This window comes from Lupinus angustifolius, chromosome LG17, assembly GCF_001865875.1.
Source record: "Lupinus angustifolius cultivar Tanjil chromosome LG17, LupAngTanjil_v1.0, whole genome shotgun sequence".
NCBI classification, from domain to species: domain Eukaryota; kingdom Viridiplantae; phylum Streptophyta; class Magnoliopsida; order Fabales; family Fabaceae; genus Lupinus; species Lupinus angustifolius.
In genome coordinates, this window is record NC_032025.1 from 973,634 (window position 1) to 991,532 (window position 17,899).

Below are 17,899 nucleotides of genomic sequence, written 5' to 3' on the forward strand. Positions count from 1 at the left end.
ATTGGGAAAAAATACAGTACAAAAACTCAACAATACCTGTTAATTGTGAAATCCCTGCGCAAGGAATTTTTGCAGCGAATTAAATCTTTTTTATTACTGAATTTGGGCAACATAGAGTATAAATTAGATGCGTTCCCTTTGGAAGTCCGTGCCACTGTATCAAAACTGGTTACCTGATTCAATTTAAATAAAACAGTTAGTTAATTCATTGAAATTACATTAATCAAGAGGCGAATTCCCAAATAAAGTGCACATAATCAAACATGTAGTTCTAGCTTAAATGAAGTACAATGTTAAACTTTTATAACTACTCAATGGACAAACCTCTACTATAGAACCATTTATATGGACCAGGCATACTGGAAAACGCCGTCCAACAACCTCTGCACGAGCTAAACGACGAAAATGCTTTCGCACCTGTAAGATATTATTGGGAACAGCAAAAAGTGTTAAAACCCACCACAAATGTACATTGTACTTCTGATATAGGTGATAGATTGAATTGTTGTCACGACCTCTGTGAGCTCTGCTGTGGTGATTACATCAAAGTCTTTTGGAGTTCTTTTCAGTAGTAGATCTCTCACACACCCACCTACTAAGTAGGACTCAAATCCTGCAATGAAAAATTCAAAGAATCTAATTGTTGGGGGGAATACAGGTTTAAGATAAATGATATCACATACTAGAATAAAATGATGGGGAAAAAAGAAAGAATAAGCCTATTAGAGCACAAATGCATTTTAAAAATTGCATTTCCAGGATTCATTTAGCAATCCCATCAGGTCCAAGATTCAGCAGAAGCAAGTTCATGAGCTTATGATGTCTACATTATTAAGAGTAACTCATAAGTGTACTCAGTTACTAAGATCATAGTATCCAAAACAAGCTATGAAGAAAATAAAGTTGCAATGATGCGAATGGTCAAAATTTGTCATTACTACAGAAGCAAAGGATTAAACTACGCAAGATCTCCCTGAAATGATGGCCACATGGAGGGAAAGTGGTAAAATAAATTTCTCACCTTTTCTCCTAAGAAGGTCGAGGACAACCCAAGATTGTTGTGAAATCATAGAACTAGTTATACCAAGCTCCCTTGCATCCAAAGCCTTCCATTTTGAGAGGTCAGTGCGGTCTGAATAAAACCAGGTGTCAGATATAAACATACATAAATAAGTAAGGCTGAAAGTTTGTGTATATGAAATTCCCTCAAGCATAGTGTGTTAAAAAGGGTGGCAAAATATGTATTGCTAGCATTAGCATCTCCTACCATGAAACTTTCTCGAGTTGTATTATATGTATCCTCTCATGCCATCTCATTACTTTCTACCTTATGCAAGTCAAGAGCTCCCCACTCCAACCATAGAACTCCTTCAAAGTTCATCAAACAGCTACAAGAACTAATTAATTTTGGCTATTGATTGTGAAAATCATTACTTAGATCCTAGAGTCAAACACACAATTAAGTCTATAGGATCCATTTTACTATGCAACCATATTTTGCTTAGCTATGCTATTGTTACACACATTAAGTATACCTTTTGCACAACAGTTACACAAATGTTTGTGAGACTCCATTGGAGATGCTAAATGATTAACAAAAATACCTTGGGAAGCGGAGAAATGTGAGGTGATTTCTGGAGATAGTTGATGTTGAATGTCTCCTTTAGGGGTAAGGGAGTGGAAACTCTGCATGGGTTGAAAGGTGTTTGAGAAAATGTCTCAACCAAAGTAAAGAGAAGATAGGAGTAAGTGTACCTTAGAGTGTGAGGTGAAGAGGGTTTTCATTCGACAAAGAACGGCACGCTTGTTGTTGTTCATTCTGATAGGAACCATTACTCTTACGCCGTCAAACCATTTCAACCACTTCTATGGCCTTATAATCGGGTCCCGTAGCCAATTTTCAACTTATTCAAGAAATCTCCCTCATAATTATGAGAAAAAAGATATATACATTTAACAGTTTTTACCGGAATTTAAAATCTATGCACCGACAGTATAAGGCAGCGCGTTATTCCACCATTAATTTGTATTACTTTTGTTGTTGTTTGAGAGGAGTCAATGGTGGTTAACAAATCAATCATGGATAATTTAGTGACGGTGTAAAAAACACTTACACTGTACATATTAAATTATTTTTACACTGACATTATTCACTATTCGTTTTTAGCTATTATTGTTACATTGTAATCCAAATAAATGATAGATAATACACTAACTATATATTATTATTTTCTTATTATTTTTTATAATTAAGGTTGTTATGTGTTGGGAAGTACTCCATACTCCACGTGTCTATATTTTTTATTGTTTTCAATTAAATAAATTAACTTATAAATTTATCTATCTCCTCGGTAACATTGAGGATCTCATCTCAGTTTGTTATAGGAATGGGCATGGGTTGAATTTCCTTATATGTACCAAAAAAATTTGTTGAATTATTTTTCCAATTAAAACTCGCCTTTGCACTCAAAAGATTAACCTAACCAAAATGTCATTCAAGTCTAATTATGATCGAATCAAATGAAATGAGGGAATATAGGTGGGTATACTACTCACCCGAGTTTGTTAGGTGAAATACACATGGTAAATAAGATAATTTGTAATCATGGTTTAAGCTTTAAATGTATATGTTTTATTAATATTAATTAACTATGATTAAATATTCTTTTTACCGTTATAGTAAATAGTCATTTGACTCTTGTTATGAGAACGGATCGGATCGCTGACCGGACTTGAAAATGGATTCAGTTTGTGGTCTTAACAGAATGAGCATTGAACCGTTTTGAACTGAGGAAATTTCGGTCTGATTATATAAAACTTGGTTCAACCGCTTTAACCTAGGAAGTAAACCGGACGGTTTAATTAAAATTTAAAACTACTCAAATTTTTGTTTTACTTTAGTCTCAAAAAATATGAAGATATGTTGCTTCAATATAATTATAATATTAATTATATAAACTTTACATTTACATATAATTATATATTTCTATATAGAAAATATTAATTATGTATAAAATCACCCGGTCAAATCAGACGATTTCACCATTTAAACCGGTTAAACCTAATACATGACCTCTTTCAGTTTGACATTCGGCTTGAGTTTTACAACATTGTATTTTCTATGATAACCAACTTAGTCTCTAATAAATTAAATTACCATCTTGATCTCCAAATTTTAAAATAATTACACGTTAGTCTCGTTATTAATTGTGTCTATTACCGTTCATAAACAATGACGTAATATATTAAATATACATGTGTCAATTCTACATTGGTAAAATTAGTAAAAATTAGGACTTGTGTTAATTAAGTTAAATTTAGTAATAACAACTAAACAATAACATTCTTGGTTCAACCCAAATAAATTATGAATTAGAAAGGAATAACATCACAATAAAATGGTTGATATCACCACTATTGTTTCTAGTTTTAATGTTGATTGTGCAATTTGGAATTGAAGTTGTAAAACATAGATATTTATATAACAATAAGGAAATGATGAATTATGTATAAACATATTGTAAATGATGAGAAATGGCAGCTCAATAAAAAAATGAAGGTTGAAGTAATAGACAATATCATAAGAATTGAGAGAGGTAATCAAGACTTGTGATTTTCCCCCACAATTTTCATAATCTTTATGGATGAAATTGATGGACAACATAATTATGGATAATAATAATAATATATGACAAGTAGTTGTAAGTTAATTAATTAAAAATAAAAATAAAGAGAGAAGTAAAATAATTGTAAAAGATTATAAATTTTCAACCTAAAAATTCGTGGAATACAAATCATCTCAAATCGAATAACTTATTAAGTATATAATTAGGTCAAAATAATTCAGATCTCAAGTCAATTTTACAATAAATTAAATCATCTTTGTAGTTGAGTTAGACCAATTTTAATATTAAGATGTTGGTTATTTCCTCAAATTCTTTCAACAAAATAACCTACATGTTGCTAAACTATTTACCTACATTAATTTGATTAAGCATAATTCAAGCTATTGTAACAATTTTCTAGTACTAAATGATGCATATTTTTTTGTCCCAAACTTAGAGTTACTATTTCATATATCATGATCTTGTAATTAATTAAAAATATATATTTAAATTAAAATTTAATTTGTAAGTAATTTTCTGACCAATCAAAACGATAATACAAGTAGGACTACTAAGTATAACAAGATAGGGTGCCTTGTCTAGGTTGATAATAAAATCTATTTAATATATATTTTTGTTTTCTTTGTTAATTTATTTTTCTCTGTCTCTCTCTGAAATCCTCGGTTTGATTTTCTCCCCCAATTCCCAATCTTGGAATTGTTTCTCCTTTCTTCAATTGTTCCAGGGTTAGGGTTTTCCATATTTCCCCTTTCTATCACTGCTTTTCAGAAACATGGGAGGTGAAAGTCCCGTTGAGGGTAATGGAGGAGTCAACATCAACATTCGATGCTCCAATGGTACCAAATTTACCCTTCAGATTAATCTCGATTCCACCGTTGGATCATTCAAGGAGATCGTTGCTCGAAACTCTGATATCCCCGCTCAACAACAGCGTCTGATCTATAAGGGTCGCATCCTCAAGGATGATCAAACTCTCAAAACCTATGGTATATTCTCGATCTTCTTATTCTTTTCTATTTCGTCTTTTTCTTCTTCCTAATTTTATTTTTTATGTGTTTAATTTGGTCCTGGTGTTGATTTTTTATTTTTATATATGACAAATGAAAACATGGATATGTTATGTGTTTTATTGTTCTTGGTTTATTGAATTTGTTCCGATTGTATGATTTGTCTGTAATCAATGAAAAATTATATGAAGCACAGATTGGGTAAGGCAACAAAGGGAGGTTTTGTGTTGTGTTCTATTCCCCATGAGTGAAAAACAACAACAGGGAATTGATGCAACCAATATTCCTTCACATGAAATGATGAAAACTCTGGTGTTTTGAAGAGTCTTCCTCTTCAAAAGAATGATTTGTATGAATTATTTTAGCCAACCCTATATAGTGGGATTAGGGATTGGTTGTTACATTTGTCCTAAAACAGGGCATTAAATACTTTCATTTTATTTGTAGCACTCTATTTTTGTCATCTCAGTAAATTAATTTCTCTTACAGCCTGTGAGCCATGTGTTTAGGGCTTCGTACCGACAAGCACTGCTCTTTGCTAAATAAGTGAATATGACTAAACTTTCTATTCACCTCTATAGGTTTGGAGGCGGATCACACCATCCACTTGGTTCGTGGCTTTGCACCTGGCAATGCAGCTGGTGGGACCAATACTGGTACTGCCAACACTACGCCGAATAATACGAGTGGTGCTGGGGCTAATGTGGGTGGGGGTCTAGGCGGGCCAGGTGTTGGGGCATCACCTTTCCCTGGGCTTGGTATCAATGGATTGGGGGGCAGTGGCTTATTTGGAGAGGGCTTTCCCGATCTTGAACAAATGCAGCAACCATTTTTGTCAAATCCCAATATAGTGAGAGAAATAATGAACACTCCTGCTATGCAGAATCTAATAAATAATCCTGAGATAGTGCGGAATCTTATAATGAATAACCCACAGATGCAAGAGCTCATGGATCGAAACCCTGAGCTAGCACACATACTTAACGATCCCAGCACTCTTCGTCAGACACTTGAAGCTACTAGGAACCCTGAGATCATGCGTGAAATGATGAGGAACACAGACAGAGCAATGAGCAACATTGAATCTTCTCCTGAGGGATTTAACATGCTGAGGCGCATGTATGAAAATGTTCAAGAACCATTTTTGAATGCCACTACAATGGGTGGTAATACAGCAAATGATAATGCATCGATCTTGGGGACTCAAGGTGGCCAAGTCAGGAACCAATCAACTAATCCCTCAACTACTAGTTCCGAAGCAACTTCCCCCGCACCAAATACTAACCCGCTTCCCAATCCTTGGTCTTCAACTGGAAGTAAGTTCTTAGTCTCCTCTAAAGCTAGTATCAACGTTTTTAGTGAGTTGTGGCTAGTATTGGGCTAATTTATGTTGAGTATTGCAGCTGGAGGTGCCCAAACCAACACCAGAGGGCCAACTACTGGCGGGGATGCTCGACAGCAGACACCTACAGGCCTAGGAGGGCTTGGTCTGCCGGATCTTGAAGGCATGTTGGGCAGTATGCCAGATGCTGCTATGATGACCCAGTTAATGCAAAATCCAGCTATTTCTCAAATGATGCAAAGTATGCTTTCCAATCCACAGACTATGAATCAGGTATCCACTTGCTGACCTCATGTGCCTATGACTTGTGCATATGCTGAAGTGATCTCTCTAACGTCTTATTCAATTTTAGGTTCTTGGTGCCAATGCTGGGCAGCGTGGCATGCCTGATATGAATGCTCTTAGAGAAGTCATGCAGAACCCAGAGTTTCTTCGCCTGTTTTCCTCACCTGAGACACTGCAGGTAGACAGATTTAGACTTTAGATCTCTGCATCTGTTGATGAATTTGACTTAATATTCTCTCACGGGCATAGGGTTGGTTACCTGTCTGTGTTTGCTCAGGTTAATTAGCATTTGATCCAATAATGAAACCCTTTAGTCACATGCTTATATACATTACGAAGGATGGTAGTTTTGAATGTTTGCATTTTGTTTCTTCTGTGATGAATTATAGTAATTCTGCAGTGTTGAAAAAAATAACACGTAGCAGACCTAATTGGTCTGAAGACTACATAGGTCAAATGGCCTCCTGAACATTTGGGAAAATAATTATTGACTTTGACATTCTGTGATTAGATTTAGACCTTTGTATTAGAAAATTGGATTCTTGAAAATGAGGTCTAATATGATGAAGATGTTGTATTTTATGTTTCCCTATATATTTTGTCACATGTTTTAAGTTATTTTCTCACTACTGATTGTTCTATTCACGACACAGCAACTTATGTCTTTCCAACAATCCTTTATGTCTCAGCTTGGTCAGCAACAATCAACCCGGTAAGTAATGGAGCAATGCTGGGCTTTTCCATTCTCACATGACATTTGTTTTCGACTTCTCCATGAAAAGAAACCAGAACTTCCATTAAGTGTTGATAACTTGATTTGTACTGTAACATAGCCAATTTTCAATATTAAGTAATGTAGTTATTTGCTTGATCGTAGCACATCTGTGGCAACTAAACTAGACAAAAACCCGACGTCTCACATGTATTTTGATGAGCTTTATTGCATCTCTCTTTTTTCCGACCGCTTTTCCATAAAGCCATTAATTAATAAAGCTTGATTTTGCTGATCATTGATTATCAGATTCAATGCTTGAGAAATAAGATGGTTTTGAATTTTTGTCCAGCAACGATCCTTCAAAGAGGGAATTCTTTTATTAGAGTGTCCAAGAAGAAAGTTAGTTATACAACCGTTTATGTTTTTTAATGAAAATTGAGAAATAAAGAAAGCATTAATGTGTGTCAATTTAAAACCCTAAATAATTGTGGGCCATTCCATTCATCATTTCAAAAGGTTTAAAATAATTGATGTTTTTTCCATGGAAAACAAACCGTTCATGCCAAACTATTAAATTCAGGATGAATCAAATCTCCCCAAGTAGGATTTCATACCTATGACTACGAGGCTATGATCAGTCAGTACACAGTCAATGGTGGCTGGCTCACCCGGTCGACCTTTACCTCACGAGTTCGGTTCAAGTCTGGGGTTTTCCATTTGGCAGGCAATTTGTTAATCTAGTCCAAACGTAAATCCTCATTGAGGCCGGTGATGTGTCGTGGCCTCTCTCCCCCACCATTTTTTTTTAACCAAAAAGTGGCACACAACATAAATGCCCCTTGAATATGAATTTTTTTGGTGATTAAATAAGTATATAATGTTTTAGATGCCCTTGTTGAATTTTATTTTGTCGTTTTATAATTTTTCCAGGCTTGATTTTCCTTTTAATCTGATATACTTGTTGCAGGGAACCTGGTCAAACTGGTGCTGGTACTGGTATGCAAGACAACCCTGTTTCTCTTTTGGTTTCTGTTCATAGAAACTATATTCTGTTAGTCTGTTTGAATATTTGTTGCTGTGATTTTACATTGGCAATTCAAATTGCTTGATCATCTCTGAAGATAACCCATCTATACCTGAGTTAGTATGAGTTATTATTTTTGGTTCGAATCGGGCAGGCCGGAATTTTTCTCACTTATTGGTAAAGGCTTGGTTGTTATTGTTGAACATTTAATATTGAGATCGATTGTCCTCTTGTTGTTATCTGTATCTCATGACGAATTCTAGATCAGCTGGGATTCCAATTTTACTATTTGCCTACTGTTTCCCGAGATCTTTGCTCAGAGTTTGTTAGGTGGAACATGAATTATAGAACTGGGTATGGGTGTTTTAAAGATGTGGTCTTTGTGGAAGTCCATTCACATAAATTATGCCTAACAAAATTTAAGATGCTCCAAATTGAATCCCTACGACCACTCATTTATATATGTGCTACCTTTTGAACGGTCTCATGCATTAAACACATTCTAACTTGATTATATCATCTCCAGCAATGAAAGGGAGAGTTCTAACTTTAAAGGTGGTTGTTGGATGACACAATTGCCTTTTGTTTTTGCAAGCAGTTTCGGTTATTGTTTTCAAATGTTTCTGTTTGTAGGACCATTTAACAACATGGGGCTGGAGATGTTATCAAGCATGTTTGGTGGACTTGGAACCGGTAGCTTATCTGTTCCGAACAGATCAAATGGTTAGCATTGTTGTTGTCTTTTACTTTTCGGAATAGAATTTATACTGTGCTAACTGGTTTCATTGTCTTGTCAGAGCCACCAGAGCAATTGTATGCCACCCAACTTTCACAGCTTCAAGAGATGGGGTTCTTTGACACACAAGAGAACATAAGAGCTCTTATTGCTACCTCAGGGAATGTTCATGCAGCTGTTGAGCGGCTTTTGGGGAATTCTGGTGGACAGTAGCAGCAGGTAATGTTGGCACCATGTATTATCTTAATACCAATGTTTTTAATATAGTTGTTTTGTCATACATATATAATGTATTAATGTTTTAAGTTATTAACCTCATTTGGCAGGTGGGAAGGAGCAGAAGACTCAGAATTAAATCCCAATTGTGAGAACATGGTGTCAGATATTGATCGATTTAACTTGTATTTTCATCATGAGAATTATTTTAAAACAAATCTGTTGAATTTTTTACATGATATTTAGAATTTCCAATTATTTAATCATACATTCAGCTACAAGAAAAAAACGAGTGCCTTTTGTACAATATATGCGTATTTCTAAAATACCTTTTTGCAATGATTACCTTCATATCATAGATAACATTTAAAGGATAGCCTTTGTCTTGGAAGATGAATTTAATTCTTTTGGGTTATGTTGTCTATGGTGATGAATTTCATTCACCCCCATTCGTAATCAAATCTTTGGGGTTAATGTTTCTGCAACATCTTGCAGAAACATTTGTGATGGTGACAAAATATAATAGGAGATGGAACAAGTTTTCAGTTGTAATTAGCACCCTGTTTTTCTGTTAATAGGACTAAAGAATTTGTGTGGATTAGGACAAAAAGCAGTGAATTCCAAATTAACAATAACATAGATCTCAAAAAGCATATCAATATCTTGTAATATGTTCATGCAATTCATGAACGTCCCAGCAAGGAATGTAACTGTTACATGAACACTCCACTTGCAGGTTCACAGCAGATTTGTCCCCTTCATAAAAATTGCCTTATTCTCCATATTATATTATTTAAAAAACACTAAACAACTTCACCACTTTAGCCTTATTGTCCATATTTGAGATTATTTCATGTCGATATTTGAAGATTATCTCATGTTCATTTATGATTCATTTTTTTATGCAAGGAAGATCACACTTTTGAATGTGTCAAAATTCAATTAAATCAAATATTAAAGACTTATTCTTTCTTAGATGATACTTCCTTTGTATTAATTTATATCATATAGAGATTCTACACTTAATTATAAATTATAGTCAAAATTATAATATCATGTATAATTATATACAAAAAATGCTATATAATTCTCTAAAATAAAATATATTAATGAGATATAATATTATATATTATAATGTGGGTGGGTTTGGGTTTTCATTGGCATGGGAACAAATATAGTTTGGGTTTTAAATTAAAGAATGAGGTGAGGTTCTCTGTAAGAATTTGTTTTGAATTTGAGGTTGGGTCTCACTCACTGCATTGAACAAAGAGAATCACACGTGTTTCAGTCATGAGAATAGCCACTTTAACATGCTCTTGCATTCAAAATTTGAATATGACAACTCAAATGAGTGTGTTGCACTATTGTATATGACATTTATATGCTGCCATTAACATATTAAGCCCACATATTTGAATTAGACTTTGTATATTGATATAATCTCTTACTTTATTCAGTAAATTGTAAAAAAGCAAATGTTTGAATAATATGTATCGGGAGATAACCACATATCTAAGAAAAATTAATTTCTTATTAATAAAGGAATAATATTTTGATTATACAAAAGCTTACTGTTTTCACAAAAAACTATCACAAAAAAGTAGAGAAGAGAAACAAAACAACTGAATGAAAGAATACAAATTTAAAGTTCAGCCAACAATTGACTTCATACTTTAAAGTGTTGACTTTTTTTCAATTTTTATTCCATGTGTATAAAAAATCAAATCAGAGATTTTTGATGAGCATAGTATTACACAAGTGGAACTTTTTTAGTCAGTAATTAATTGTTGCAAACAACATATATTAACCAAATGATACTACATCTTTTCCTCTAAAAAATAGTAATAACGGGTAGTTTAAAACGTAGAATGGTAAATTGGGCTTAGAGATATAGGCCTAAGAACATGTTATTTAGAGGACCTACAATAATAACAAAAAAACCATTCATACCAAAATAAACATGTTCTTTATCCAAGGTTATATCTGGAGATGAACCGTTCTTGTTCTTATTTCACAACAGTAAGCTAAATAAGCATCATTCTTCAAGTTATTAGTCAATATTAAAAAATTGAAAAAAAAATTAATACAAGAGAAAATATATATGTGAAACATGTTTATGAGATACATTTAAAAATGGAAATAGAGTTGTGTTATTAAAACTGATTTTGACTTGAGTTATTTAAGTTATTAAAAAGTATAAACAAATATAAAATAACTAGTCTCATTTAATTACAAAAAAAGTGTTAGCACTATGGTATGAACAAAGATCCTCTGTCCTAAAAACTTCTCGTCTTCATGTCTCAAGCCAATGATATCTCATCAAATCACATAAAAATATTATTTTATATTTTTCTTAAATTTCTTTTCAAGTATATGTCAAATTTCTATTTGATTGGGACACAATGAGACACAAAAAAGTGGAACAACTTATCCGCATATGTTAGATGCTGTTAGGACACAAATGAAATAGTCGTTGAGTTTTCAAATTTTGGTCTGTCTCTACACAACAAATACCCTTATCATATATGTATATATATATAAACACCTTTCGCCTTCTTCTATTACTTGACTACATTACATTTATATTTGATGCTATTCCTCTAGGACCTTGCTTTTGGTTTCTCTTAATATTTATTTGTGGGTTCGAGTGATTGATTGATTTGTTCATCAACTACACCAAAAACAACAATGGTTATTTCTAATGACAACATTTCTAACTCAATCAACTCCACAACCTTACAAGGTGCAAACTTTCTGGAGTTAATTGAAATTTAAAGTTCAATGTTGATGCAAAGATTAAAATTTTAACATGGGTAGTTCCTTTTTTTGTGTTAGATCAAATGGGCACCAGAAAGTTTGAGCAGAATAACAGAAGAGCCTTAGCTATCATTAATCAGAATATGGCAGTTAACAAAAGGGCTTTCTCAGAGTAATTTGATTTGATTTCAATCAGAAAAAAAAGTTGTTTTTTTCCTTGTCAATTTATTGTCTTTTTATGTTTCTAATGTTACTTGTTTGGATTTTGTTTTGCTGGGACACACAGAAAACATGGTGTTTGTGAGAAGAAGCAAGCAGATCCAGTTCATAGACCAATCACCAGGTATTAAGGATAATGATCAATGAATGACCCTTTTGTGTGATTTGAAGTTGTTGTATGATGGATTGGAAAAAGTGAATGAGGAAAGTATTCAAATTTTGAAATTGAGATTCATTTCACTCTATAGTCTATATAGCTTGCTGTTTTTAATTTTCCTAGTTTCAATTTAGAACCACAATGAGATTTTGTTATTTCCATATAAGTTTCAATGTGATGGGTTCATCTCGATTTCCTGTTATGTTAGGAGTTTGGCTGCACAAATTGCCAGCACAAAGCAAACTCGTGCCGAGGTAAACACACTATTCTATCTCTTTAGTGAAATTTTGCTGCATTGTATAGATCCTTAACTATTGAGTTTGAAACTAAGATCTTGAGTTTTGTGGTCAATTTGAATAGGGAAACAAGAAGTCAAACTTCGGAATTTCGAATCCGAATGACTTTGGACAGTGCATTTGTATTGATGATGAACCATCAAAGTCAATGGAAGACCAGCAAGTGCCGATGTCTTTAGAGCAAACAGAAGCAATGCTAAGTGAACCAGATCATATGGTATTTTATTTTGTCTCTTTTATTTGTTAATTAATAATTATATCCCACAAATAAATATTAGAGTTAATTGATGTTGTAATAATTGGTCTATTAGGAGGAAATTGAGATGGAGGATATAGATGAGGAGCCTCTTTTGGATATTGATAACAGTGATGCAAATAACCCTCTTGCAGTTGTGGACTATATTGAAGATCTTTATGCACACTACAGAAAAATTGAGGTATAATTTGGAATGATAGCTAGGAACACTCGTCTGATTATTTGAAAATTCATAACTTTAAATCACATACTGTCTGAATTTTCATCTTGTCAAATTGAACTTTGAGTGTACCTTTGTCCAAATCTTCATTGATTGATGATCCCATTCCCGAAAATTAACATTTACATTTTCTGCTCAAACAAGAGTCCGTTTTCTATGTCAATGGGCAAAGCCGATTGAAACTATGAGATCTAAGTCATCTAACATTTTTTTAGTTGAAACTAGTATCTTTTCCCTTACTTTTTAATCTTATTATTTGCAAAAACTATATTCACTGCACTGGACTGAATTAGCTTAAATTAATTCGGACAAATGGATTGTTTTCCTATTGAATCTTGATAACTAACTGCATTAGCTATTTGCAGAGAGCTAGCTGTGTCTCACCGAATTATATGGCAGAACAATTCGACATAAACGAAAGGATGAGAGCTGTACTGATTGACTGGCTTATTGAGGTACATTAACTGTTCTCTACCGAATCATTATGCTTATGCCAGAAAAATGCCTCCAGGATCAAAATATAGTTTTATCATTGATTTTGTATTCACTCAATCTCGATGCCGAAATATTGACATACTTGTTTTGAACTCCAGGTTCACGACAAATTCGAACTCCTGCATGAGACATTGTTTCTCACGGTTAATCTCATAGATAGATTTTTAGAAAAGCAGACAGTGGCAAGAAAGAAGCTTCAGTTGGTTGGCTTGGTTGCCATGTTGTTGGCATGCAAGTATGAAGAAGTTTCGGTTCCTGTGGTTGAAGATCTTATCCTTATATCAGACAAAGCATACTCAAGGAAGGAAGTTCTGGAAATGGTAACAATTGTTTTGCTTATTGACACCATTAACTTTTGCATTTATTTCTGCAGCCACTCAATATGACAAGTAACTGAACTTTTTTTCGAAACTTCAGGAGAAGTTGATGGTCAACACATTACAGTTTAACATGTCTGTGCCAACATCATATGTTTTTATAAAAAGGTTCCTAAAGGCAGCTCAAGCAGACAAAAAAGTTAGTACCTAAATTTCTTCCAAATCTTTCCATGAAGTTTAAGCACCAAAATATCATAGTCACTAACCTTATTACTCAATACCTTACCATGGAACAAACAGCTTGAGCTACTAGCTTTCTTCTTGGTAGAACTATCTCTAGTGGAGTATCAGATGTTGAAGTTCCCACCATCTATGCTAGCTGCAGCCGGAGTCTATACAGCTCAATGCACTATCTACGGTTTCGAACAGTGGAGTAAGACATGTGAATGGCATGCCAACTATTCAGAAGATCAACTATTGTAAGTAAGAGCATTGATTCAGTTCAATGCTTTTTATGTTCCAATTAACCAATAGTTTTGACATGCTAAATAATTGATGTGTTTGTGAGTTGCAGAGAGTGCTCTAGTTTAATGGTTGATTTTCACAAGAATGCTGAGACAGGGAAACTTACAGGGGTATATAGGAAATATTGCTCATCTAAGTTTAGCTACACTGCAAAATATGAACCAGCAAGTTTTCTTTTTGAGAACAACCCATTGTAGCAAGCCATGTATAACTACTAACAACAACACTTCACTCTCATAATCAATCATTCAATTTCTTTGATGAAAAAACACATTTCAGCAACTTCATCCTCTAATGTCTAATGTCAGATTTTATTTTATGTATGTTTCATTTTCTTTCCACCAATTTCCTTTTATTTTTGGTGTTCTAAATGAATAATACTTTGTCCAATTAAATCTGTATTTCTCTCCTTCCCATTGAACAAAATAATGGAAATGAAGGTATAGAAACAATACTTGTACTACAACACTAACCAAACCATACTTGTACTAAATTCAAAGGATTGTTGTCATTATTGTTCATACCCTGAAATAGAAAAGCTTTTTTATTTATGAAAAACTATTAAAAACGTTCATACCTTGTGTCAAGAGTGGGTTACTCTAAGAGTAATACTTTTAAACTTACTCTTCATTCTAGCCATCAATTTTATAAATATTTAGTGGTTTAGATCTATTCACTAATTCAAACTATTAGATTTTCCTAAAATTAATGATTAAAATAAAAAGTAAGTTAAAAGTAAGTGGATCCTTAGTCACATAGCATATTGGCACCTTCTAAGTTCCTTCACCTATTTTCTTTTACAGCAAGTGGATCATTGGCAATTTGGCTTGTAGTCCAACGGTCACTGCGGTGCTTTTAACCCTGAAATAAATGCATTGTTTAATGCCTTATTCATAAGTGCTTTGACCCTTTTGCTCCAAGCAAGGCCATTGTCCAACACCAACCCCCATTTTCTATTCAAAGCAGAAAAATACATTTCTATCTACATCTTTATTTAACTAGTTGTGATACATAAATTCAAAAAGGTAAGTTTTTTTAGGTATGAGTAAGTAACTAATTCTTACTGAATGTGTAATTGTCTCTTTCAACTTTCTAAGAATTGAACTCTTACATTTTGATTTTTCTGTAATCTAACAATGTTATATAACACTAGACCAAAAAATGTAGTTAATATATCTATTTAAATGACAGCTAAAAAACTTGAATTTGAGGAGCTAATAATAACAAACAAACATGACATCCAAGAATGAGTATATTAATCCTATTTTAGACTCAGATATTTGCTCTCAACCAAGAACCTCATAAGCATTTCAAATAGAAACCAAACTCTGCAACAACAAAAACTTCACTTTCTTTTTCTGATTTCACTCTCAGTTTATCAAAATGTCAATGGTTACTTCACCTCAAACTCGCTTCCTCCATAACCACCATAACAATAATCTCTTCTACAACAACAACAATAACAACTCTTTCATTCGCATCACAACCACAACCCCTTCCTTCAAACCCATCTCAATCAAATGTTCCGCCACTGCTCAAACCCATACACCATCACCACCAATCACCACCGCCCAAGATCGGGTCTTTAACTTCGCCGCCGGACCCGCCACCCTGCCGGAGAATGTCCTCCTCCGTGCCCAATCTGAGCTCTACAACTGGCGTGGATCCGGCATGAGCGTCATGGAGATGAGTCACAGAGGGAAAGAGTTTCTCTCAATCATTCAAAAAGCTGAGTCAGATCTGCGTACCCTTTTGGATATTCCTTCCGAATATTCCGTTCTCTTCCTCCAGGGCGGCGCCACCACCCAATTCGCCGCCATACCGTTGAACCTCTGCACCGCCGAGGACACCGTGGATTACGTGGTTACAGGATCATGGGGTGATAAAGCGTTCAAAGAGGCACAAAAGTTCTGTAAACCAAAGGTGATATGGTCTGGGAAATCTGAAAAGTATACAAAGATTCCATCTTTTCATGAATTGAAGCAAAACCCAGATGCCAAATTTTTGCATATTTGTGCAAATGAGACTATTCATGGGGTTGAGTTTAAGGACTATCCTACACCAAAAAATAGGAGTGGGATTTTGGTTGCTGATATGTCTTCAAATTTTTGTTCAAAACCTGTTGATGTGTCAAGATTTGGGATTATCTATGCAGGTGCTCAGAAAAATGTGGGTCCCTCTGGTGTTACCATTGTGATCATAAGAAAAGATCTGATTGGTAATGCTCAAGGTATAACTCCTGTGATGCTTGATTACAAGATCCATGATGAGAACAATTCACTTTATAACACACCACCTTGTTATGGGATATACACATGTGGTTTGGTTTTTGAGGATTTGTTGGAGCAAGGTGGATTGAAGGAGGTTGAGAAGAAGAACAAGAAGAAAGGTGAGATTTTGTACAATGCTATTGATGAAAGCAATGGTTTTTATAGGTGCCCTGTTGAGAAATCTGTGAGGTCTTTGATGAATGTGCCATTCACATTGGAGAAATCTGAGTTAGAGGCTGAGTTCATCAAAGAGGCTGCTAAGGAAAAAATGGTTCAGCTTAAGGGACATAGATCAGTGGGTGGTATGAGAGCTTCAATTTACAATGCTATGCCTTTGGCTGGTGTTGAGAATTTGGTGGCTTTCATGAACAAGTTTCAAGCTAGGCATGCTTAGAGTTTGAGGAGGATACTATGATTATCCCCTTTGCTCTCATATTATGTTGTCTTTGTCTACACTCCACAAATTTTCTGGCAGTTTTTGCTTTCTCTAGTTAGTTGTCTTGGTTTCTTTTGTGTCACGTTTGATATTCAAATATGGGTTTGCTGGCAGTGTTTTAATTGCACTTTATCATTGTTGGCTATAAGTGAAGCTTAGTGGCTTAATAATAGGTTTGATTTATTGGTATAGTTTCTGCTGGAAGTTTGTATTGCATGGGTTGAGTCCCATTTCTTGGATGTAAGATGAAATATATTCTCAATAAATAAGAAACTTATTGAACTACTTGTGGAATTTTTTTTGTACTATTAAGGATATCTCATCATCTTTTGGGTAAGGAATTAATATATTTCGGGGTTCGTGACTGTCCCTCTTAACAAGTGTTGCTCCCAAAAATCGAACTCGGGATCCAGTAGGACCTTACACCATTAGATCAACGCCTTGTTGGTGAACTACTACATTATATTTGGACAATAAATTTGGATGTAAGATAAAAATGTTATTTGGACAATAAATTTCTGATAATTATAATTGGTTTTTTGAAATGTAAATATAAAAAATGGAAAGTAAATGAGAGATAGAAAATTGCGAAGAGAAAATATAGAGATTGAGATCATAAATAACACTAGTGATAGACTATATTCTATGTGCAAAGGTTGAGGTTTGGAAAAGTTATTGTATGCACATGATCCACAATTTGTGCAAATCAACCAGAATTTACAGCCGAGTTGATAATTTTGTTAGTCCTATCTTGTATTTTTTTTATATAAAATTCTATGGACTTCAATTCCTAACTTTGCGGCTCTTTCTTGTATCCTTTTGGTTTCACAACATGCAATATCAGCATTGAGTGGATTCAGCAAGGTAGGTAGAAAATTGACAACCCAAATTTCTTTGCTTAAAATAAGAGAAAGGGATGACACCACACTCAACAAGCTGGGATATAAGTGGATGAAGATTATCTGTTTCAAATGGTGTCATACTCAATATCTCAAATCAA

General features: G+C 34.1%; 4 protein-coding genes across 9 annotated transcripts in view; 3 read left to right on the plus strand and 1 right to left on the minus strand.

Annotated features, from left to right (window-relative positions):
* The window catches only part of LOC109331393, a 6,939-nt gene extending 5,077 nt beyond the window's left edge, over positions 1 to 1,862 (minus strand). The window contains exons 1-6 of the mRNA XM_019565840.1: positions 1,756 to 1,862; positions 1,605 to 1,686; positions 1,022 to 1,132; positions 516 to 613; positions 325 to 417; positions 37 to 173 (exon numbers count right to left, since the gene is read on the minus strand). Of these exons, the coding sequence (XP_019421385.1) occupies positions 37 to 173; positions 325 to 417; positions 516 to 613; positions 1,022 to 1,132; positions 1,605 to 1,686; positions 1,756 to 1,833 (599 nt within the window). The 5' untranslated portion in view covers positions 1,834 to 1,862. The remainder of the gene's footprint in view (positions 1 to 36; positions 174 to 324; positions 418 to 515; positions 614 to 1,021; positions 1,133 to 1,604; positions 1,687 to 1,755) is intronic.
* On the plus strand, positions 4,247 to 9,325 carry LOC109331596 (ubiquitin domain-containing protein DSK2b-like). Of its 5 annotated transcripts, none has more exons than XM_019566190.1 (9): positions 4,247 to 4,612; positions 5,215 to 5,949; positions 6,037 to 6,248; positions 6,328 to 6,438; positions 6,914 to 6,972; positions 7,943 to 7,974; positions 8,630 to 8,722; positions 8,797 to 8,964; positions 9,050 to 9,325. In XM_019566190.1, exons 1-8 carry the CDS (start codon positions 4,399 to 4,401, stop codon positions 8,946 to 8,948), a joined length of 1,608 nt encoding a protein of 535 aa, XP_019421735.1. In that variant the 5' UTR covers positions 4,247 to 4,398; the 3' UTR covers positions 8,949 to 8,964; positions 9,050 to 9,325. The 5 variants fall into 5 exon arrangements, with proteins under 5 accessions (XP_019421735.1, XP_019421740.1, XP_019421736.1 ...); XM_019566195.1 differs by having other exon boundaries at positions 7,943 to 7,965; positions 8,633 to 8,722; XM_019566191.1 differs by having other exon boundaries at positions 8,797 to 8,954; positions 9,062 to 9,318.
* Positions 11,478 to 14,475, plus strand: LOC109330644 (G2/mitotic-specific cyclin-2-like). Of its 2 annotated transcripts, none has more exons than XM_019564896.1 (11): positions 11,478 to 11,694; positions 11,787 to 11,880; positions 11,995 to 12,051; positions 12,293 to 12,338; positions 12,445 to 12,597; positions 12,692 to 12,817; positions 13,222 to 13,311; positions 13,450 to 13,671; positions 13,769 to 13,867; positions 13,969 to 14,147; positions 14,243 to 14,475. In XM_019564896.1, exons 1-11 carry the CDS (start codon positions 11,640 to 11,642, stop codon positions 14,388 to 14,390), a joined length of 1,269 nt encoding a protein of 422 aa, XP_019420441.1. In that variant the 5' UTR covers positions 11,478 to 11,639; the 3' UTR covers positions 14,391 to 14,475. The 2 variants fall into 2 exon arrangements, with proteins under 2 accessions (XP_019420441.1, XP_019420442.1); XM_019564897.1 differs by having other exon boundaries at positions 13,969 to 14,151; positions 14,243 to 14,355.
* LOC109331631 (phosphoserine aminotransferase 2, chloroplastic-like) lies at positions 15,467 to 17,181 on the plus strand. Its single transcript, XM_019566259.1, has one exon. The coding sequence runs from the start codon at positions 15,577 to 15,579 to the stop codon at positions 16,855 to 16,857; it is 1,281 nt and encodes a 426-aa protein (XP_019421804.1). The 5' UTR covers positions 15,467 to 15,576; the 3' UTR covers positions 16,858 to 17,181.

What these genes read in the sequence shown, in the direction of transcription:
- LOC109331596 (XM_019566190.1), top strand. Translation starts at nt 4,399, where the DNA reads ATGGGAGGTGAAAGTCCCGTTGAGGGTAATGGAGGAGTCAACATCAAC. An exon ending in TCCTTGGTCTTCAACTGGAA is followed by an intron (nt 5,950 to 6,036) that starts GTAAGTTCTTAG and finishes TGAGTATTGCAG; the next exon opens with CTGGAGGTGCCCAAACCAAC. An exon ending in TGTTCCGAACAGATCAAATG is followed by an intron (nt 8,723 to 8,796) that starts GTTAGCATTGTT and finishes TTGTCTTGTCAG; the next exon opens with AGCCACCAGAGCAATTGTAT.
- LOC109330644 (XM_019564896.1), top strand. Translation starts at nt 11,640, where the DNA reads ATGGTTATTTCTAATGACAACATTTCTAACTCAATCAACTCCACAACC. An exon ending in AACAAAAGGGCTTTCTCAGA is followed by an intron (nt 11,881 to 11,994) that starts GTAATTTGATTT and finishes TGGGACACACAG; the next exon opens with AAAACATGGTGTTTGTGAGA. An exon ending in CACACTACAGAAAAATTGAG is followed by an intron (nt 12,818 to 13,221) that starts GTATAATTTGGA and finishes AGCTATTTGCAG; the next exon opens with AGAGCTAGCTGTGTCTCACC.
- LOC109331631 (XM_019566259.1), top strand. Translation starts at nt 15,577, where the DNA reads ATGTCAATGGTTACTTCACCTCAAACTCGCTTCCTCCATAACCACCAT.